The 23,927-nt window shown below is 47.9% G+C and overlaps 2 protein-coding genes across 2 annotated transcripts in view; one reads left to right on the top strand and one right to left on the bottom strand.

Annotated features, from left to right (window-relative positions):
* Positions 1-2,109, bottom strand: part of LOC119437085 (cholesterol 7-desaturase nvd-like) — a 21,658-nt gene extending 19,549 nt beyond the window's left edge. Inside the window, exon 1 of the mRNA XM_049660125.1 lies at positions 2,046-2,109. Within this exon, the coding sequence (XP_049516082.1) occupies positions 2,046-2,109 (64 nt within the window). The remainder of the gene's footprint in view (positions 1-2,045) is intronic.
* Positions 2,110-8,145: 6,036 nt separating this feature from the next.
* Positions 8,146-19,738, top strand: LOC125942098 (cholesterol 7-desaturase nvd-like). Its single transcript, XM_049660119.1, has 4 exons — positions 8,146-8,297; positions 13,504-13,642; positions 18,835-19,023; positions 19,584-19,738. The coding sequence occupies exons 1-4, from the start codon at positions 8,163-8,165 to the stop codon at positions 19,736-19,738; spliced, it is 618 nt and encodes a 205-aa protein (XP_049516076.1). The 5' UTR covers positions 8,146-8,162.
* Positions 19,739-23,927: the final 4,189 nt, after the last annotated feature.

Here is a 23,927-nt window from a genome sequence, read left to right as displayed (position 1 = left end):
GTGATTGTCAACGGCGCAAGGTTCCACCTTTGAAACCTGCTGGTCTTCTGCAACCCCTGGACCCTCCTCCAGCACCGTTTCAACAGGTGGGAATGGACCTCCTCGGTCCGTTCCCTACGTCCTCCACAGGAAACAAATGGATAGTCGTCGCAACGGACTACCTAATGAGGTACGCAGAAACCAAAGCTGTGCCCCGCGGAACTGCTACAGAAGTCGCGATGTTTTTTGTCCATGAAATCGTACTACGTCATGGGGCCCCTTCCATCTTAATAACCGATCGAGGAACTGCGTTTACTGCTGACTTGATGCAAGAGATCGTTACGCTGACCCACACCAATCATCGGAAAACCACGGCCTATCACCCACAAACTAATGGACTAACCGAGCGCCTCAACAGAAGTATGGCCGATATGATCTCCATGTACGTTGACATAGAGCACAAGTCATGGGACCAAATTTTACCATACGTGACATTCGCATACAATACGGCTGTGCAGGAAACCACCCGATTCACACCATTTGAATTGGTTTATGGGCGCTGCGTAACAACACCTTTAGACGCCATGCTCCCGGTAGACAACGGAACAACAAGAAGTGACAACGCTGACGACATCATCCAGAAAGCCGAAGAAGCTCGACAGCTTGCTCGCAACCGCATCCGCAACCAGCAGAGTACCGACGCCCGCCGTTACAACAATGGCCGAAGGCACATCCAGTACGAACCCGGCGACTATGTTTGGGTGTGGACACCCGTCCGTCATCAGGGGCTGTCAGAAAAATTACTGCGCCGATACTTTGGCCCATACAAGATCGTCAGGCGACTCAGCGACGTGAACTACGAGGTCGTCCCTCAGAGTACTAATATGAGCTCGAGCCGATGGCGAGCACGAGCCGAGATTGTGCACGTAGTACGTATGAAGCCGTACTACGCCCGCGAAGAAGTGCCCCTCTGATAAACTCTCTCCCACGCTCTCTGTCGCCCTTTACCCTCTCCAACCGGCGACCGGGACGGTCGCTTTTCACGTGGGGAGTAATGACGCGAAGTAAGCTGCCCACTACAGGCACCGATCGTCATAAGTCAGCTGCCCACTACAGGCACAAAACACCGTAACTCTGGAGACCACACATCGGACGAAAAGCTTTGTTGTGCGCTAGCAGTATGACAGGAATAGCGCATGGTCCAGTCTTTTCGTGTCTTCCCTTCGTGTTCGTGGTTTGCGCTGTAGTAACTATGAAAGAAAAGTCATTTGGTCTAGGGTGACTAATTGGTGATGTTGCAGTTGTGGTAAATGCGGAACGTTGACCTGGGAGAAAGTTGAAAGCGACGGCACTGCGCCAATGACCTCCTGTACCCTTGAGCGGATTGAGACGCTGTCGCTCGTACGCTAGGTAGCTGCCTGCTTGTGCGTGCGTTGTTTGGCGACTTTAACTGTCTGATATGAAAAAAAAAACCTCCATATGGTTTAATCAAAGTAGTTTTGTCGTAAGGCGCAGCCAAAATAACTGTTATGGCTGCCACTGCTGTTTTGTGTCTCTCTCCAGATATATGTCTCTCCAGATATATATCTCACCCCAGCCGAAACGTTGGAAATAAAGTATCGTTTTTTTCGTACGTGCGTCCTCAACCTACAAGTTCCTATATATATACATATATATATATATATATATATATATATACAGACAACAACTTCTGCATGTTCCAATTCTGTGTTATGTGTTGGGCTTCCGCTATAATTGTATGCTCCTGTTAGATGCACTTCATCTTGTAACGGCTACTTTTTGCCAGTGGTAGACGTAATTTCTTGCACTGTTTGATTGTGGTATATTTATATGTTTTTGGTGGATGTAATTTTCTTTGTAACCTGTGTATCTTGTCTGTTGCCGTTAGACGTCATTTTGTTTCATTGAAACTGGTGAATCAGAGTGATTGTTAACTATTGTGTAAATTCATGCGTTAAAATGTTGTGTTCACTTGATTATTGGTGTGTACTTTGTAATTGCGGTAATTAATTCAAATGCAATGCTTTTCTTATTGTTGCTGTTGCCATGTCCCATGGCTTCTGGGCCTTTGTCCAGCTGCTGATTGCAGCTTTTAGTCCAGGGGTCCATCCAGATGTTTTTGGAAAATAAAAGTTGACTTGATCTTCCTGTATCGATCTTAATATGAACTAAATGTGAAACTACATATACCACTGCAGCATTTTTTAAATATATCACATTTAGGATATGTTGGCACGTTTAGGTGTGCCAGGTATAAATACTAATGAGCAGGTGTATATTGCGGCGGACGGCCAGTGACTCCGAAAAAAGAAATAGAACGGTGCGAGCTCCGCAGGGCGCCGCACTCGGACCAACAGCCAATCAAACGGATTCTTGAAGAGGGAGAAGAAGCAGGAAGAAAAGCAAGGTTTTTGGAATACTGCCGGCTGTCTTTATTCTCTCCTTGAGTATTAATTACCTCTTTCATATTTTTCCTTCAGTTAGTCTTACTCCTTACTCGCGTACTATTCCGATATTTTCTTTTGTTTCTCGTTTTAAACCCCTACCCCCCCTGCCGTCTCCCCTCTTCAAATAAGAATTCTCTTAAGCTACCTCTTGCCACCCGATTGTTGGCCTATCTCCCTTAGTTGGTACGCGCCATAAAAGCAGAGCGTCATCATCGTCACCAAGACTGCCGTTGTGCTGGGTGGAGAAGCGAGGCTGTCGTGCTGCGTGCCCGAGCTTCAAGACTTCAGCGGGACCAGAACAACTGTCTGGGAGCTTGTTCAAAACGATGCGACCTCCGCTCTACCTTCCAAACTATGGTCTTCGCTGGTCCAGCAAACATGTGGCTTAAGGCAAGAATAACTTCACCCGCCCCTCCTGCGACACCTTGGTCGAGCTACAGAAAATCCCCAAGAGCAAAGTAGCAACTTATCCTCATGCGACCGATGCCCCGCAGCTGCAGTGATGCTTGACAAGTAATTGTGACCAATCACAGACCTTATTATTTTCTTTTTTTTTAACCTGTGTGAGAACATTCGGAGCGGCATGAATGTTTATATTAGTCAAGGCATTTTGCTTGGTTCATTTGTGTGCGTGGTGGTTTGTTTTATATGATCAAGTTTCGTTAACAATCCACTTCCTTTTTTCTTTTTTTACCACGGCGGCTTCGTCTCATTGGTGGCCAGCATAATTCGAACCGTGCAATTCTGAGACAAACTCCCCCGTGTGAAGCTAGGCAAACCAGATCATAACAAGGTGGGGTGAGCTATATTTTCTTTCACCTAGAGAGAATGATAAGTGAAGGTTAAAGACAGGGAGGCAAACAAAACGCACCTCCGGTTTGCTACCCTACGCAAGAGAACGAGTGTTGGGAGTTGAAAGAATGAAAGGATAAAAAAATATGCAGATCCCACGCACTGTGGGACCAATCAAAGCACTGTTTGCGTAGTAGCGTTTCCTTGCCTTCTCACGTCGCCTTTTCCCTCACCCACCCTTCTCCCATGAATCGGAACTGCGAGCGAAGAGTGGCATGGAGGAAGGAAAAAAAAACCTGAGAAGAGGCGCTACCGCATCCGCGCGCTAGAACAGTGTGGAGGAAGTCAGGTGCTATTTTTTGCTATAGCGGCCATGTTGTCGGGGCACAATGGCGATCTTGTTATGGTGGTGTGTGCTCGTGCGAGTGCTGCCCCGTAGGTCTCGTACTGTGGCAAAGGTGTCGCGTGTGCAGGATCGCGCTAGTTTCGGTGTTTTGTTCCGCTGTGTTATCTAGACCGTGCTCTCCCGGCTGTTGTTTAAGCTATAGGTAGGAATGAAAACGTAAAAAGCGTAAAAAGAGCGCGCATGCAACGCCGTACACCAGGTACCACGCCACGGATGAAGGACGATCTGCGAATCTATTTGTCGCCTTCGGTGGATACATGCTAACGTGTCATCACAGACTGAAACCGCTGTGCTTCAGAATATGTACGATAAACGCCTTACAGGTCAGTGACAGCTGTGCGTGCAGCGTTCCTGCTTTTGACAGTTGACGATGCATTTGTGGTACGTAAAACAACCATGGGAAAGAGACGGCTACTGTGAGTAATTAAGGGACGAACACTCCTTACCGTAGATATACGTATGTGTGCTCGAGGGGCCCAGGGACGTGAAGGTTGGCGGATACGGGGCAAGAGCGTACAAGGCTCGGCAGAAGGGCGTGTGCCTGCGCACACATCCAACGGCTGATGGTCGCACGTAGGCCCGGTCAACGTGCTAGCCGCCCGCATATGCGCTTACTGTTCGACACCGCGCGGAGGATACCACATTACCTTGTTTTCGTGAAGCTTCACTTACCGTAAGAACAATATACTTCAAGCCGCAGTCAGTGTATTTAAATGCGTAACGACGTTATCCTCTGCTGGCCTTTTCGTCGGCGCGCTGTGGCTCGTAACATCTCTGCGAAGCGCAGCCGCCCCAAACTTGTTCAGTAAATCAAAACGATCTCTATAACGCCACGACCAGTATACGTGTATGTTCTCATAAACTGCAGATGGCTCGTGATGTGCGTAAACAGTACTTCCGGTCATCGCCTGTGCAATCTTGTAGTGCAATGAGAATGCAGATTTATTTTTAGAAAAGTCGGCTAAAGTAGCGGGGGACCGGCTTCACAGTCTAACTTGCAGGTGTCAATTATGAGCTCCCTTCTATGCTAGAGCACAATATTCGGATGAAATGACTCAGGCAACGCTATCGCAGTAGTATACGCCGCAATTGGATCCATTGGTCGTATCACTACGGCGTGCGCGCGTCCGCGCAACCCATCGTGGTTGCGCGCCGAAGGCGAGAAATGTAAACAATTAAAGAGGGGATAATCTGCCCCGACAAGATCGCGGGCTAACACCAATTTCCGGCGTCACTGAACTTCACAAAGAGCGACGTGAGAGCCTCTCCTTAACTTTTCCTTCCTCCATGGTGGCAAGGCTGTTAGTCACTCGTTTCGCCACTGCGTCCATTCTCTGCCTCTTCTCCCTGCCGCCTCTATACCATTCTATCTACCTCCACTCTGGACTTGCAGGTTAGCGGAAGGGCAAGCGCTGGAGTTCTTGCAATGCTTTTGCGGTGGTTTACGGATACGTAAAAGCTCGATGATACGATCACGGCTAATACGAATTTCCGGATGATACGAATTTTTCTGTGGTCCTGACCGAGCCCCATTACTTTGCAACGTGCTAGAGAACGGTTGTTACGAATCGATTTTCAGCCTGCGTCGGTTGATACGAATAAACGCCGCCTCACCGACGGCCGCGAAAGAGAACAGCGCGCAGTCACGCGCTTTCTCTCCTTCTCTTTTGGTGCGGAGGCACGCGAAGACCACCTGCACAAATAAGTTATGTGGCCAGGGGGGCACAAAGTGAGATGATAATTATCGCTGTGAGCAGCCCAATTAACTAAACTTGAACAATTATTTTTTGTCGACTGCAGTAAGTGGGTAGGTTTGTATTGAAAACTTAGAGGCAGTCGTGTTTCTACACAGTATCAGTAGGAAGAATTGTTGTAGCGTGTCCGTGCTCCGAGATATCCGACTCCAAATTTCAATATTCGTACTGCGCAGAGTTATCGAGTCGACGCGAGAGCGGTTTGGGCTTTGTGTTGCTTTGGAAGGGAGGCATTTTGAACATTTATAGGGCATTCACATCTTGATGGGTGGAATGTTGTCATGAGATTTGTGCATGACAACACCAAACCTAAAGCGGCAGTATGAAATATTCGTTAGCATGGCTAAAAAGGTTTCTGCTGTTGATGGTGCAGTTGTTGCTCTTGATTTCAATAAAACTTACAATACTTGGAAACCAGCAGTCACTTTATTTGCGTAGCCCAGACAAGGACCATGCCCGGTCGTCTAGTCACCATTACGCACACGCACTGCCCTCCGGCTTCTCCGCTCGCGCCATTATATCGGCATGGCAGCTGCCGCCATCTTTACAGGCTGCGCGGTCACGTGTTACGAGAGCGGTTACGGGTTCTTCGATTTTTTTTTCATTTCACCAGCCGTGAGGGGAAGGGGGACAGTTATTATCTTTGCCAATGCCTCCGCCCCGTTACTAAACGCCGCACGCAACAGCCGCGTCACATCAGAGAGGAGCTTTGCGCCGATCCCCACTCTCTTGCAAGTTGCATGCGTAATCATGCGAGGGAGAATTAAAATTTGGAGTTAGATATCTCGGAGCACAGACATGCTAGAAGAATTCTTCCAAGTGAAACTGTGTTGAAACACGATTGCCTGTAACTTTTGAATACAAACATACAAACTTACTGCTGTCAATAAAAAGTTATTTATTCAATTTTAGTTAATTCGGCTGCTAACAACGATAATTATCATCTCACTTTGTGTTTCCCTGGCCACATAACTTATTTGCGCAGATGGTCTTCACGTGCCACCCAGTGCCTAATTTAAAGAAAACCATAAAGCTTAATTTTGAACACCCGGTATATCTAGCCTGTATTGCTTCGTAAAATAAAATTTGGGATTATCTGTTGCAGGTTCGTTATAAATGCGTAAGCACGCGTCCGCTTTTGGAGTTCTGTTGGGACACCTTGGTTTCCTTAAGAAGATTCTTTGTGTTCGGCTGAGACACCTTCATTTGCTTTGGAGGACTAATAACTTCCGTATTCTCAAACAGCCCTCGACTCGAAGCGAAGCTCTTCGTCCACTCCACCTTGTTGAGCACAGCGCCGCCTCTCGACTGATAAAGACGCGACAATTCTAAATAATTCCCGTGAATAATCATGAAGCTCAGTGACCACTTCTTTGGAGGGATTGCGGTGCTGGATGTCACCGCGCAACCGATGACACCCCAAGGGGCAACTAAGTTGATCAGGCGCGAAGGCGCTCGCGCGCACATCGGCGTGCTTGGCAAAAGAGACGTCCATTCGCCACCGACGGGACGAGTAAGGCACGGCCGGCGCCAGGAGGTCCAAGCTGTTCACGAGAAAAAATAACTACGGCAACTTCGCGACACCATACCTCTACGGAATACAACTAAGCTTGTGAGCAAGCTAGCTTTACTTCTAGATGGCTGCTACCACTGGTACTCGCGAAAAATACTTTTGAAGAATGCTGGTGGCCATATTTTTTGCGACAGGGCCATCCCCTTGTCAGCGAGGGGGCGATGCAGAAATGTGAGGGGGGGGGGGGGGGGGTCAGGACATCCGGACATCCCCCCTGGATCCGCGCCTGCGTGAGAGCCTCTCCTTATCTTTTCCTTCCTCCATGGTGGCAAGGCTGTTAGTCACTCGTTTCGCCACTGCGTCCATTCTTTGCCTCTTCTCCCTGCCGCCTCTATACCATTTTATCTACCTCCACTCTGGACTTGCAGGTTAGCGGAAGGGTAAGCGCTGCAGCTTTTGCAATGCTCTTGCGGTGATTTACGGATAATTACAGCTGTCAAGAGGCTAATGTGATGACGCCCAGGGAGCTCCAGAGGGCATTCTGCACATGCGATGAATGGAAAGGTCGAAACGGGTTTCTCGCGTCACCTTTATTCTCTGCCACGCTCCTTCCTTGTATATACACGCTCTGAGCCACCCCCCGACGCCGCGTGGAAGGCAGTAGCAGCAGAAGGGAAAAAGTCTAAGAAAGAGGCAAACAAAGGTTCGCTTTAAACACACTGAGGGTGTTGCTTCTTCCTGAGGTGCATATTGCAACTGTACAGTCTCTCACTGAGGCTGTTGACTCGTGGCGTCACTCTAGCTGACTGAAACATTCCTTTCTAATATAATTACACCCTTGAAATAAATCGTTGGCGGAGTCGTCTCTTTATTGGGATTGGCCGCTTTATCTGGTATGCTGAGTCCAAGGGCCACGGCAAGGTAGCAGGCCATGGTAACCCCGTCAGCGGCTTTTCCGCTTGAGCTGCCAAAGGACACGACGGCCACTATAGTAGCACATGTTTTGTGTGTCTTATAGGGCCGCCGTTGTGGACCATGACTCAAGCAGACCAACAAAAAGCGCAGCCAAGGCCTCAGAGACCTGGCGGCGCGCCAGTGCACCGCTGGATCTCGGAGCCTTTAGCCTAACTCCAAAGGCCTAAATCTCATTTGAGAGTGTAGTTAGTTGCTTGCTATTGTATTCATGTCTGCAGTGGTGTATGATCTGCAGGTCGCCTTTTCCTCAACAGCGCCATTGAAGACGAGACTATATGGGCAGAAATGGAGTTGTGGTCTGGCTGTGGCCGCAAACATGGAAGATTGGCGCTGCGGTGTCGGTCATTGCGTTGATTGGCGGTGCATGGTGGATTATATTGCCACGCCATTCCTCCAAGAAATTTAGTAAGGTAAGCTAACCGAACTTCTTCATGGCCTCACTGGTGTTTCATGCATGGTCAACACAGGCACCCGACACGCAGAGAGAAAGAGGCACAAAGAGGATGAACGGCCAGTCTATTTGTGTATTTCGTGTAAGCGCCTGTACGTGCGTGCGTGTTTTAGGTCTTTAACCTTGTTTCTACACTAGCTCTACTCGCCAACAAGAACTGAGAACATTTGGAGATCGTCGATAATAATAATTTTAAAAAATGCGTACTTTAAAGGAACTGACCACTGGCCACAACATGTGAGACGTTGATGGAAATGAAATGACCATAATTTATCGTGATAGAATCCAGCACGCTGTTCGCGATTTAAGTAGGAATTATATTTTGAATCGGCACAGAAAGTCTCAAAAGCCATTAAGTGGCGCAAACTGGCGCTGAAGCCTTGGTATTTCGGATGTAATAAATGACATTACTGTACGTAAGTCGGCTGTTATTAAGTACCGCATACTTATTGCTTAAAATTTAAGTTCGTGCACTGTTAAGATTTTCTGGTTTCTTCTATGCGTATTACGAAATAAAAATTATGCAGATCCCACTAACTTTGGGAATCGACGCAAGCGAAGCTTCCTGTGCTGTTTGCTTTGATTGACGATAATTAGCGGGGATGTTGACGGTGAATGTTTAATTTCTTCAGCATTTAGTGCAGTAAAAGAGTGCTGAGTTGATGGTAAATGTTACCTTGCGTGTACCACTGCTGTTCGTCTGCTTAGCGCATAGAACACACAGCGAGACGTGTTTGCTTATGGCGTTTTTGTGCACCATTGCTAATAACCTCTAAGAGGGTTGAACATCGTCATTGCCTCACATGGCACATTGCGTCGTGACAGAAGTGTTATATTTTAATTGAATTATGGGGCTGTACGTCCCAAGACCACAATCGGATTATGAGGCACGTCGGAGTGGCAGACTACTATTTAATTCTGACCCCCTGGGGCTCTTTAACTAGCACCTAAATCTAAATACGCGAGCGTTTTTGCATTTCGCGTCCGTCGAAATGCGGCCGCCGTAATCGGGATAGTAACCCGCTACCTCGAGCAACGTCATAGCCTCAAAGCTACCACGGTGGGCACAGAAGTGTTGAAATGACGTAGCACCGTAGCCTAAATGCTACGGTGCTACGACGTCGGCTAGACGCCACGGGGCTTTTATGTGGCTTTGATTCTGCACGCCGTGCGGCAGTTGTCGACTTGACAAATTTCCATCATGGTGTTTATTTTTCAGAAATAGCTGAAACGTACCTTACCGTACCTTGAACTTAAGTTTACCCAGTTTGTCCCCAACCGCTTTCGTGTCTAGTAGCAGTGTTTCCTCGCCTTCGCACGTCACCTTTTCCCTCTACCGCCCTCCCCCCTATATATGCGAGCTCCAAGCGAAGAGTGCCAAAGCTGTTATTCACTCGTTTCGTGGCTGCATCGGTTCAACCCGTTCTCTGCTTGCGCTCCCCTACCTTGCGCTCTGCTTGCGCTCCCCTATGCCATTCTATCCACATACCCTCTGGACGGTTGCACGTTGTAGAAAGGTAAGTACTGCAGTTTGTGCAATGCTTTTGCGGGGAGGGGGGGTCAAGGTTCAATTACAGCCGCCAAGAGGGTATTGTGGCGACGCCCAGGGAGCTCCAGATGGCGTTGTCCACATGCTACGCTTAGAGTATTGGTGGAAAAAAAAAGAGGGAAGAGATTGATACGACTGGATCCGTTACAGGCATAGGTAGCGGAACAAGGTATAGATAGAGAAGTTTTGAGAAAGAGAAGAAAAAATAAAGAGATGTATAAAAATGCTAGAATGAAAAGCAAGTATAGCATGCCTGAGTAACTCAAGCAGGCTAGGTGACTATTTGTCACTGCGCAGTCTCAAGGGATAGGCCAATAAATGATCATTATCATCATCATCAATGGTGCAAATGTACAAACGAGCTTTTCGCGTTCCCTTTCCTCTCTGCCACGCTCCCACCATGTATATGCACTCTCCAGCTCCCTACGTGGTGTGCAAGACAGCAAAAAAAAATAATAAAATAAATAAATTATGGGGTTTTACGTGCCAAAACCACGATCTGATTATGAGGCACGTCGTAGTGGGGGACTCCGGAAATTTGGACCACCTGGGGTTCTTTAACGTGCACCTAAACCTAAGTACATGGGTGTTTTCGCATTTCGCCCCCATCGAAATGCAGGACAGCAGCAGCACGAAAGGCAAGTATCTGTCCTAGTAGAAATAATTTAACACTTCGGAAAAAAAAAATGGTTCGCAGGACCATCGGCTTGATAAGCAAAATAATACTTTCTCACAGCTACTGGCGCACTTGTTGTCTGCCTCCCACAAATGCCGGTGTATAATCGCTGTCTCGCTCCCCTGTCAGTTTCTAGAATGCTTCTAGTGAAACACCATATCCTCATTGCAGACCAAAAAAAAAATTATGATAAAAATGTTCACGGCTTTTTCCGCGTTACCACAGCATGATTCGACACTCCGACCGGTAAGCTTTCCCATTCCACTTAAGAAAATGGGTACCATAAAAATTGGTTGTCAATCCTTTAATTGGACCGCTTAGGTCCAATTTCTGTCCTTAACTGCAATGTCCCTACTCAAATACTTGTAACACGCAGAAATGATATTATAAAGCAACAACTAGACTGATTTGAATTATATTTGTTGTCATTTGAGAGAAAAAAAGTCCAATTCTAGACACTCTAAGAAGCAGAATTTTGATTTATGGTTTCGAATATTTTACGTAAATTCCCCATGATTGCTAAAATAAAAAAAAATATATGTAGAAGCACGAAGTTTTCAAAAACATAGCTCCGCACCAAAAATGGACGTCGCAGTTATGTAAACTGCATCTGTTAGAGCATATACAGCGTATAAATTTGATATGTAAATTGACTCCCTAGATAAAATTGTTACCATCTTTACGAGAGCTTTCCAAAACTTCAACTCACAATTTTTTATATATTTCTACGTCACGTGCAATACATGAATTTTGTCCGCTTTTGGTGCGTTATTGGGCGCGGTTTACAGAATTATGATAATGTTTTGATTGATGAGTTACAGAGTTATAAACTTGATACTTGAGTGTTTTGAAATTATATAACTTGAAAAAATTAAAAAAAAGGTGACGGACTAATAAAATGAAGCAAATCTCCAGATAGGTGCTGTGGTTGTCGAGAAAAAGGATTTCACTGCTCCCATGTACTTAGATAAGAGCTCCCGAGCTAAGGCTTCCTCTTGAGATCCCAATACAGGGTCACACACACTGCGTGGACAATACCATGGCGTTGCTTCCAATGAATCACATAAAAAATGCTATCTATACTTTTCTGATAATGAGCAGGAACACAACCTCAAATCTGCGCGGGAAGTCGGCGGAAATTAAAAACTAAAGCGACATTCTGCGCGCCTGGCTTGGGCAAACGTTATATTGAAATCTGGATACGTGGGGAACACTTATCGTTTCTCTGTGAGAGCTATATAGAGAAGATTTCGAGCAAATGTTCCACGGAATAGTTTACGAGTACTGATGTCAGCCGCATTATACAGTCGAATGCGAAGATTACAAGCGGAGAACGAGTGACTACAGTCCATGTCATGTCCCCAGGAACGACACTTGCGTCTGTGTCCCATGTCAACGTGACGGCCGAAAACTGTCACTTTGCTGATTAATTAAGCTTGCCGCTGTCATTCTAACCGATGTCGGCACTTCTTTTAGGGAGCATTAACAAAGCGCTTTTTAGGGGTGTCTCACCCCACTAAATTCGCGGGCTAATTTTTTTCTTTTATTTAAAATGGCAGTCCGCCACACGCCACCGAGATAGGAAGCGTCATCCGCAAGTGTTTACTGTGTGAAATGAAAACAAAAATCACATATCTTCCCTTCAGCCAAAAACAACACAGCAAATAAATAAATAAATAAATAAATAAATAAATAAATAAATAAATAAATAAATAAATAAATAAATAAATAAATAAATAAATAAATAAATTGTCAAAGTGTTTATTGACAGGTTGCGCAATGGGGGAGAGGTTGAACTCGGTGCGGGGATTTTACCCTGCGAGCAGCCAGAACTGGCCCCGTACGTAAACGATGGTGATGCGCCTGGCTGACCGGCGGTTCTTCTTCATTACAAAATAAATAAATTACACGCGAGCTCAATGCACGAGTTTACCTTATAGCTGAACAGACCAGTGAGTACATTTTTCATTACCGAACACGCGCGCGTGGACACAAGCGCACACAAAGCATTTATTTCATGAGAATGTTGCCGTTCTTGAATTAATACGGCGCTACCAAATGTGCGCCGGTAGTATGCCTCGCTGTGGCTAGAGTTACCGCATATGCTGTCCAGTACCATACTATTACCGGCTTGCTTACGGCTTCGTATCGCGTTCAAATCAGGTGCATCCATGTTTTGGAGACACCATTGCTGACACCATGACCATCTTCGCCGAATCAGAGCCTGCTGTACGTTTCGCCACGTGCGTCCAGTCGCTACTGCTCGTTTGGAGAAATCAAACTTATGTGCTTTGAGAATGAGACAGATGGCGCTCTTCATTTAAAATCAGAGAGGTTTCCCGGCCCATATATGCTATTCTGCAAGCGAGGGGGAGATAGGGAAGGGCAATGTTGAAGGCGATTTTGGTATTCAGAGAATAATGGGGATTGGGCGGGTGGGGGGGGGGGGGGGTGTAGTCTATAACAAGCCGCTGTGCACTCGCTTTTCGTGCTCAGTACAAAAACCCTTTATCAGTCGGCTATTATAAACACTCTTAAAGTGAAAAGCGAAACCAAGGAACATAGATTGCAAGGTTCGCTGATGCGGCTCTCCAGGGTTGCGCAAGCTGTCGTTGTCACTGATTCACTCATTGGTCAAAACTGATGATAGTTCTTCATGCAGACGCTGCGTTTATTGCTGCGCTGCAAGTGCGATTTTCACATTTACATAAGGGATAAACCGACAATCTTATAAAAATTACACCACCGTTTTCCTTCGTCGCCGACGGATTGCTTTGCGATCTAACGGACATTTTCGCAGAACATTACTGTCATTCTAGTGAAATACGAAGTATATATGGTACTTCAAAACCTACCGTATGTCGTTACCTCAGCTAACCCTGTATATCTGCCATGCAAGTGGTAAACATAAGCTAACAATTAGTACACTCGTAATTCCAGAGACCCACTAAACAACATTGGAGGCGCAGGCAGATTGCTGATAGCGAACATCTGCCTCCAGTTTTCCCAAATGGTTGGATTCCGGTGCTAGAGTCATCGGCGCTTGGCGTCAACGATGTAATACCGCTGCATGTTTTCGGTAAGTATTAGCGTTGTGAACAGATGCAATGAGGGAATCACAGTTGTTATAGCCTGCGGTGTTTGGTCGCATCGGAGGTGGAATTGGCGCTATTTCACGTGTGAATAAGCGTGACGTGCTCGTTTGAGATTTCTGGGGCACGTAATGCTCTCTGTACATTCGGTACGAAATTGTTTTCGTGATGGACTATACAAGTATTGCTATGCGCCAGCCTTTACATGTGAAGCATCCCCTTTCGTTCGAAACAAGCCGGAACTGGCTTCCGGCTAGTGCGTTTCGCCGTTGCATGCGAAACGCAAGTGCCTCAATGTCCCTCGAGCGCACAGTCGCGCGGCAATTTTGCGTGTATTCAGGGGATTCTTTCGCTCTCAGAAAAACACGTTTATGTAGCACGTATTGAGCAACAGAGAGCTGTATCGGGAGTTTTTCACGTTGCTCTACAATTTTCTCATTGACACTTTTCATGTAATTATAATATTTGAGAAGTTGAATAATTAATTAAGACTAATTACCGAACTAGGTAATTAACCTGTAAATTACCCCTGTATAATTTGCGTATTTCAAGAATGGGCCACAAGGAAACCGTAATATCAACCAGTAGTGAATATACGTGCACGCTGGTGAGGGACATTTTAATGATTGGTGGGGAGGTTAGCCGAGCAAGAGGTTTGGAATTCTACCACTGATTTAATATACATTAAAGCAAACGACGAGAGAAAAGAAAGAACGCAGACCCCCCCCCCCCCCCCCCTCCTCCCGCCCCCGGCCCTACTCGCACAAAACTCAGAAACGGGCAGCAGTGGGCCCCATAAAAGGAACAAAGTGGAAGTCGAGCAAGGGGAAAGTCGAGTAGACAAAATGTTATTGATATCTGTGGTGGAGCCAACAGGGAAGAGATGGATAACATTTTGGTTACTCGACTTCAAGCTTGCTCATTGCATGGAGCTCACTACTGCCCCTTTTCGAGTTCTTCTGCGAGTAGGGGGGTCTGCGTTCTTTCTATTCTTTCATTCGTTGATCTATTGTTATACGTATATTAAACCTTTAGTAGCATGCCAAACCTTTTGCTCAGCTTCCCTCTCTACCTATCATTAAAAGTTTTCTCACCAGCACGCGCGTATTTTCACTACTTATATTACGCTTTTCTTGTGATAGATTCTTGGAATACGCAAATTATGTACGTGGTGGGTGAGCTATGTGGTGTGACTAAAGTACGATGACAGTGCGTGTTCAAGATACTATTGCCCTAGGCTAGTGGTCTGGCTTAATTAAGGCAGCAGCAACATCCTTAAAGGTACTGAAAATTTATTGACCAGAATGTGTTGTGAAACGTTGATGGAGATGATATGACCGTGATTTATAGCGATAGAGTCGGCAGGCTGTTCGCGATTTAAGTAGGAAATATCATTTTATATTGGCAAAGAAAGTCTCAAAAACCAGTAAGCGGCGCGGCCTGGCGGTGAAGTCTTGGTACTTCGGATTAGTATATGAAATTACTGTATGTAAATCCGCTTTTATAAAGTACAGCATACTTATTGCGTAACATTGCATTTCGTACATTATTAGGTGTTTGCGATTTATTCTATGCGTATTGCGAAGTAAAAAATGTCACAGTTTCGCCCTAAGGGCGAAGCAATGAATGCGATAGCAACACAGCAATGTCATACGAAGTAAGGTGAGCGGCTTTGGTAGCAATATGAATTGTAGTAAACATGAGCTGATTAAGTAAGCAGGTGTGCTGCGGCGTAAGTAGACCGACTTGAAGAGAGACTCGATGACCACGAGAAGGCGCCTGTGAAACGGTGGTGTTGATGAGAAGCGCTTCCCGTGGGCAGCGCGCGTGCGAAGGGACACACGTGTAGCGCTGCACTGCCGATCCGGGCAGCATTGCATGTGTAGCGTGCGTTCGAAAATGTGGCCCGACTATTACGAACTGAATGAACAAGCGTGGTGTGCGCGCACACAAACACGAAGAGATCACACTGAATGACAGCATACAACGACTGTCAAAACGCTGGCAGCTAGCATACGCCGCAGCGGGCGAAGGTACGTGCGGTCTATCGCTTCAACGGAAACTGAGCGGCGAATGCGCGGCGCATAAAGGTCAGAGCCGTGTGGAGATAAGAGACGGTGCGAGCGAGCGACGAGCGCGGTTGTTAGCAGAGAAGTGCGTCCCCCCCCCCCCTCCTTGCTCCCTCCGGCGCTGGCTTCCTGCTTTCTTGCTTGCGCGTGGGAGATTGAGTGCGTTCGCTCTCCGTGATAGCGCGCGTCCCCGCACGCTTCCGCTCGGGCATACGGCGCGCGGCAAAGATTTTATCTATAGGGAACCTCACGGCGACGACGACGCCGACGGCAGAAATCCGGTTGAAGTGTCCATATAATTGCTATCGCAATAAAAACAAGTGCACGCTAACGAGCGACGCTGCCTTCGTGGCAACGAGTGGAGCGGCAGAGCGGGCAGAGTTGTTCAAGGTATCACGGCGCAAATGAGGGCTATTGTACGAGCGCGAATTTTCCAGTTAGTACCCCGAGATCTGTGGTCTCTGTGAGACATAAAATGCCATGGACGAATAGTGCCGTGAATATGTACCAGCACTGCAAGAACTCGCAGTTTCGCCCGAAAGGCGAAGCATGGATTGCGATAGCAAATGATTACACAGCTATACGAACTAAGGATAGTAGTTTTATCGGCCGTATAAACTTACATTCGCTTACTAACAAAATTAGCAAGCATGGTGTCACGCGCGCACAAGCAAAGATGAACACATCTCACTCAGTGACCGCGGACACTCGTTGTTAGAACACTAGAATGAGGAAGCGCGCAGCAGCATCGAGAGAATTGACTTTCGTGCAGCCTCTCGCTTCAACGCGAACTAAGCAGCGTGAACACAGTGCAAATGAAGCTATCAGCACTCGGCGCACTCTGTCCCCATCGCAGATCGCTTTCAAGAGAGGGCCCGCGCGGCCGCGCTCGGCCGTGCCATATCAAGCCACCGCCGGAGTATATTACTTTCTTATTACTTTCTTAGTTAGAGCCGCACTTTTCGCCCACTTCCCACCAATGCCGGTGTATAATCGCTATCGCGCTCACCTATCACGGTTTCCAGCATGTTTTTTGAGCATGGCTACATCCTCAATGCAGATCGGAAAAATTCTGATAAAGAAAAAGTCACAGGCCTGCGCGGCACACGCAGCACAGTCACAGCGTAAGCTGCTGGAGCGGCTTAAGAGTAGCTATTTCGGCACCATGCACAACAGGGTCTTCGCGGCAAAGTCTCTTCGCCTCGTTTTGACGAGAGCGATCTTGACTGTCCGCCCGGCGTCGACGGCGAGCTGCGGTTTGTAATGCTCTCTGCACCGCAGTTTGCTGATCCCGATGATGCTTTGTTGTAGCCGCGCACGTAGCTCTACAATTCGGTTCTTCAGCAGCGGTTCGTACCTTGCGAGGAGACGCCATAACGTGTACCGAAGAGGTACCGAGAATACGTGGCGCACATCTCACATCGAGATCGCGTTTATTGCGCGCCTCGTCCGAATTTCATATCGTCGCCTGCGCCTGTGCATGCGGCTTTTGCAGGCACCTTAACTAGATGGCGCCACCATACTGGCGGATGCTCGGGTCGTCTGCGCCTGCGCGCCTGCCTAGGGCGCGTTTAAAGCGCCTTTTTCTGACGCTGATAGCAAGCGTTTGCTTCGCTCAGTGGTGAAGTATCCGACTCCCACGCAGCGGGCCTGGGCTCGATCCCGGCGGAGACCGGGTACTTTTTTCGCATTTCGGGCGATAGCGGTTACGCGGCGGCGGCGGACAACAACGCGAACCGAAACGGCTATTAGAATGAGCCCATAACAGCTTACACTGTAGATCTTTTCCACGGCGTTTTCCGAGTTACCACTGTATGATTGGACACTCAGACCAGTAAGCTTCCTGTTGCAATAAAAAAGCGGGTACCATGAAAATTGGTTGTCTGTCCCTTTAAAGGTCAAGCACACAAATTCCGATGCAAAATATCACGTTTTACAGTGAAGCTGTTTATGGCTAGGGTTCCGTGCATTTTTCTTCTGCGTCAGGTCCCGCGATGCGCTCAGACCACTGCTCGGGCGTTCGTCGTCTTCTTCCACAGCCGGCGCGCCGGCGTCCCTCGGATATGTATTTTGAGTCGAGTAGTTATCAATAGGCTTCATTTTCAAGATCAGTAGATTCTCAGGTAGATGATAAAGGTTTCTCAAAGATTTGCCGTAGTGCGACCCGCGTCGGCCATGTCTGTGTTCACACCACCCTCTCTTTGTCGGCGTTCCAAGCGCTTGCGTATCTAGTTTTCTTCCGCTCTCACGTGATGGCGGTACCGTCGAAACGTCACGCGTGTCTATAGTTTCCTCCGGCTTATCGGGGCGGCGGTCCCGTCGTTCACACGAATCTATAAAAAAAACCAGAAAGACAAGTTGCCGTTTTCCATTTTGAATTTCACTTCTCGTTTTTCGTCGTAATGGGGAGGCCGCGTATAGTCCGGACTCCCGAGGAGCAGCGCGTCTACGTGCTAAACAGCTTCGTTGGTCATTCACCTTCACAGAGTGGAATGGGCCATGTTTTTTTTTGTTCACTACTGTATATCCGAGGAGATACTGATCGAGCCAGCTAGAAACCATGGCAAACCCGGGAGGGTAGGCAAAGGAAGCTTCGCTTTGAAAGAGTGCGCCGGCGCCGCAGGCCGAAGCAGCGGTGGTGTGTCGATGGGAAGAGCCGGAGTCGGTAGCAAGCAGTGTTGATCCGTTCGACTAATACTATTTGGCGAATGTTTTTCTACGGTCATTCGTGACGTGGTCATTCCCCGTAGCATAATTTCGCTCTACGATGATGAGGGAAGAGAACAGTGCTCAAATGGGATGATGTGAACGTCACTGAAAAGATAGCATGCCGCATGTATATTCACATTTTGATTTCTGCATTGTTCGCCCCTTTATCGAATGCAGAAGCAGTTAAATATCTTTGCTTCATAACATGTGTGTCCAAGATTATAACAAAGCGGCTTTCTTGTACGGTGGCTAGACGGCGTACATAAAAATCTGCAGGGAGTAAAGTAAATGTTTCGCGCATGGGCATACCTATAAACATATCTTGTTCCACAGGAAACTCTTCTGCACTAATTTTTGTACCACAGGTAGTTATTCTGCTCGATCTCTTTTTTTTTTCGCAGGCCAGGAGCTGGTGGCATTCCGCACAGCGGACGGCGTTGCGCACGTTCTGGACGCGTACTGCCCCCACCTGGGTGCCCACCTGGGGGTATTGGGACGCGTGGTAGGGGACTGCATCGAGTGCCCGTTCCACGGGTGGAGGTTCAGAGGAGACAACGGAGCATGCGCAGGCGTACCGTATGCCAGAAAGAGTGAGATCGGGAGCCATTATTTATAAAAAATATATAACTGTTTCCTTAATTTCATGCTATATAAACCTTCTGAAATGTGAGTTGCGCGACGTATTCACGTGAAGCACCGGTTAAAGAAAGCGCCAAGCTTTCTTAACTTTAAAAGTGCTGCAGTATAATCATAGGGACCACGTAAAGCTAGATCCACGTTGGAGCTCCAGTTTTCAGAGTCACAGCGGCAGAATGCATCCAGGTACAGAATAATGTAACGATTCTATTCCAATTCTTTTCCTTCTCGCGCTTCGCCAATGGCCCGAGTGGCGCTCCGCCTACATTATCACCTTCATTAGCAGGTCGATAACGATGGGCGAATTCCTCGAGCAAGATGAATTCTCACTTTATACCAGCCTAGGTTTCAAAATGATGCTTAAGAACTCCGCCATATTGTGCGTGTACGATAGGGCTGGGCCAATAGTAGTGAGGCATCCGTGAAACCGATCTAGAAAGAAAGCCGAAAGGTCGGCCACTCCCTTTGACATAATAGTGAGAGAGCATATTCATGACTTAATCGCTGGTTTCAGCGCCGTCATTCGTGTCGGTGAAGGCGTGGACTTGTCGAGAATCAGTGCGGCCTCATCATCGTCTGGTTCCATGCCGACGGAGAGGAACCCTCGTGGATGATCGAAGCTCCGGCTGGTGTGGCCAACAACACTATGCGACAGATGGCACGCTATGAGACGCTCTGTACGGGTCACATCCAGGACATTGCTCAGAAGGTGGCCGACGGGGCTCACCTGAACTGCCTCCACGCAGCCACCTGCCTATTGTCCCTACAGGTGCGTTACACCGTGGCATGCCTCGAAACACATAGGCGCCCCATGGCACAATGCATGAGTGATAGGAAGTCCTACTGCTCGAAAGCATTGTACGGCCGCTAGGCACCATTTTTTCGGGCTATTCAAGGCAGCAGCGCACAGCTCACTTGTGCTATCGAGAAGGTAACCAAATGTCGGAGTGGCCGATTGACATTGGGGGCCCACGCTAAAACCACAAATGAGGCAGTGCAGGGTTTCATGGGTTGGGTCTCTTTTGTAGCCAGAGAAGGACAGAGCAAGATTAATTTTGAGGAAAGACTCAGGAACATGGATGAAAAGAAATGGGTGGCTAAAGTGCCCAAATATCTGTTCCTCAAAAGCGTGGACACAGAATGGAGGAAGAGGTCAAGAAAGCTGGGAACCAATTACAAGGTAAGTGAAAGTGTAAAGGGCCAACCCGGACTCATGCAAAGAAAGCCAGACAAAAAGAGATGGTAAACTGGATGCAAAGGATGGAAACAAAGAAGTCCATGGAAATTTCAAAAATACGGCTAGAAAAATATCGGAGAGATAATTTGTACACTACAAGGGGGCAGTGCCTTGCTATTTGAGGCCCGAGCTGCAGCCTGAGGACAAAAAGTTGCAGTTTCGCCTGAAATGCGAAACATCGATTGTGATAGCAAATTATTAGACAGCTGTACCATGTAAGGATAGTAGTTTTATCGGCCGTGTAAACTTGCAAACATACGCTTACTAACAAAACAAGCATGGTGTCACGCGCGCACAAGCAAACATGAACACATCTCACTCGATGACCGGGACACTCACTGTCAATGTGCTGGCGTGAAGAAGCGCGGCAGCAGCAGCGAGCGAATTGACCTTCGTGCTTGAACGCGAACTAAGGGGTGAAAACACAGCGCACACGAAGACTCCTTTCAAGGTAGGGTCCGCTCGGCCGCGCCATACGCAGCAGCAGCTGGAGTAGAGCCCCCCCCCCCCCCGTGCATTGCGGGCGATTGAAGACGGCGTGCTTCCTCCCCGCTTTCCCCCCTTGCGCAGGGGAGATCGAGCCACCATCGTCGACTCACCCTCGCACACTTTTACTCGCACACACAGAATACGGCGCGCGGACTCGGTGTTATCGCGCTTGGACTTTATACGGATAACGACGCCGCCGCCGACGGCAGAAATGCGCCGAGAGTGTCCGTTGTTGCGTCCCGAATCGGCAGGGCGCATTCTTTGGTTGTTTCCATTGAGGCAGCCCCTTTCATCAGCGGCGACAGTGCCCGACACCGACGGTGACGCGCATACAAGCGCCCCAGATCGGCAGTGCGCATCCTTTGGGTGCTTCCCCCGATGATACCCCCTTCATCAGCGGCCGCCTACCTGGCGACGCGGCCCAAGACCGGCTGGGACGCGATGACAAAGAAGCTCACGAAGCGACCACAACCGCCACCCTTTGTGGAAGCGGGTACAAGCACGAAGGTCACTCTCCCGACCCTGGCAAGATGACCGTCACGGAGAGCAAGAAACCAAGTCGCCGACTTTGTGGAAGGAGTGTGAATCCCTTGTTTCCAGATTGCCTCTTCCTTGCTTCCGAGGGTGCAACATTAGAGGCGGAGTTCTGTGAACGACCCCTCTGATTGGCTGCACGAAGGTCATCAGATTCCTGGTCAGGTCAACTAGGGAGGACGACTGCTTTATAAGCAGACACCTTGGGTGCAGTGGTGTGTCCTGACGTGTTCTGATATGTGCTCAGACATGTAGTGAGCTGAGACTTTCAAAGTGCTCCCCCATGGAGTGGGCTTCCATATTTGGAGCCACTGTAAATATGTAGAATAAACCCTTTTTTCTCTCGCTATTACTCCCGGATGTACTCATCCTTTTGGCTGAAGGATCACCGGCCCAAACGCTACCCAGAGTCCCAACACCATATAATTGCTATCGCAATAAAATAGCAGTTAGTCTGGCAAATGCATTTCCATATTGCTGTCGCTTTTTCCTGGATTTGGCGCCTAATTCTGTTGGCTGCGCTACTTACTCGTTATCCTGAACAAAGGTATGGCTACCAAAGAAAAAGCAATGACCTCAAACGTACTGCCGCACACAAGACAGTCAGGTTATACAATTGGGTCACTGCTGCAGGAATATCTATTCTTTTCTTCCTGGCAGCAAACATCAACGGTCGTAGCGTCCTCTCCGAAAGCAGGATGCTGTCCCTGCACACATTAAGTTTACAAGCACTGTGAGCATCGTTTCCTGCCTTTTTGAAGACAAGGTTTTGAGGACAAGGAACTTTGGCGACATCACGTGGGTTTTGCGTACGTGGTATCTGAGTATCTATCTGGCCTCGTGGTCTGAAAACAGTACGTTTCGTGCATCCAGAGCATCGTGGCGAGTTGCAAAAAATATCAAAATGTAGGTCTCAACGTGACAAGCGAGAATTAGTTGCAGAGTAGGTAAAGTTAACGGCACGGGAGTAATTAGCGCCAAGATAGTCGAAAATTGCACCACAGACTGCATTGTCTCCGAGATCGGCCTACCTGGCCTCTCGGTCGAATAATATATAGCCGTGCCTCCAGAGCGTCGTAGCGAATGGAAAAAAGCAAGGCGTGTCAACCAATGTTGACGCGAATGATGACAACGTACATGTGGGTAAAAACGAAACAAAAATAACGCTAATGAAAAACCCGACGTAAAATTAAGAAATAAAGGGTCCGCAAAAAAAGTTAGATACGAGAATGGAACAAAAAATTACGCAAATAATGGAAAACTATCATGCAATAATGGAACATTGCATCATCTTTAATTCCACCATTTCAGTACTTACAGATACATACAATATGTACATCGACCTTGTCTTCTTTCGCGTCGACTTAGGTTGATAAACTTTCTTCTCGTTCAACTCGCTACGTCGCATCACAGACACGCGCACATTCGGCTCAGCGGCCCCAGCGAAAAGCGTGCCACGACAGCTGCGGTTTCACTACCTTGCGTTGAGGTTTCCGCCCGTCAGTGAGCGTTAGGCTGAAGTGAATGACGTGACGTGCCACCGAGTGCATAATATCTAGACTGCACGCGCCAGGCTCGTATAGTTGGGATGAACATTCAATTTGACATAATTTCACGTGGTCCGCAATTGTTTTCCTGACGACTACAGCAACAATGGCAACACTAGGCACTAACTGTGGCGACTAAAACGTAACATGTTAGGGCACACCTTTAGCAAATAGTCGCTGCGAGAAAGTTCGCAGACTTCTTGATGTCGTGAAAAACAACGCAAGAACTATGACATATAATACACTGCAAGCAAGGTTACATGCTCTCGTGGTAAATTCTTAAACTCGTCATTCATCGTTGCACCGCCCTCATGCTCCGTACCTTCACTACTACATTTCGTTCGCCGACAGTTTACGCGCTGTTCGCGTTGTGCATTGTTACATAGCTTACAGTTGCCCCCCCCCCCCCCAAAAAAAAAACACCGCATATACACGGGGTAAATGATGATGAGTGGGCGAAGTTCCGGAGGGAATCATCGGTAAACCGTGAATCTTCCGTGTAATTCGCCCAGTCTCGCCGCACTAAATCGAACGATTGACTTCCACCAATGACACGCGCCATATGTGACGTCATTCCTATTTTATAACAGCGCCCTTCATTATAATTGCACCATCTCCCGCTTAAGGGAACGCTAGCACAAACGCGTTAGAAACGTGCAGTACTCTCTAGTAAGGGGGAGAGGCCACAGCGTCTTACGCAGCCGTTTACACATGCCGGAACGTGCACCGCGTTTGCCGACGCCATCACATGACTGCTGAGAGAGTATAACCCCCGTATTCATAAACGCTCCTCGACTTGAACTTGACTTGCCACCGCCTTCAACGCGTTTCGAACGCGCTGCCCAAGGCGGTGGCAAGTCGAGTTCAAGTCGAGGAGCGTTTATGAATACGGGGGTAAGGCGGAGAGGCCACAGCGTCTTACACCAGCTTCTTACACGGGCCGTAACGCGCTAGCACAAACGCGTTAGAAACGCGCAGTCTTTCGTTAATGTTGGGTATTTATTGTCACCGTGGTGCGTGTGTCCATGTGCGCTTCGTGGCGTAGTGGTTA

The sequence above is a fragment of the Dermacentor silvarum genome, chromosome 1 (genome assembly GCF_013339745.2).
Source record: "Dermacentor silvarum isolate Dsil-2018 chromosome 1, BIME_Dsil_1.4, whole genome shotgun sequence".
NCBI classification, from domain to species: domain Eukaryota; kingdom Metazoa; phylum Arthropoda; class Arachnida; order Ixodida; family Ixodidae; genus Dermacentor; species Dermacentor silvarum.
This window is presented reverse-complemented; position numbering and strand designations above follow the sequence as displayed.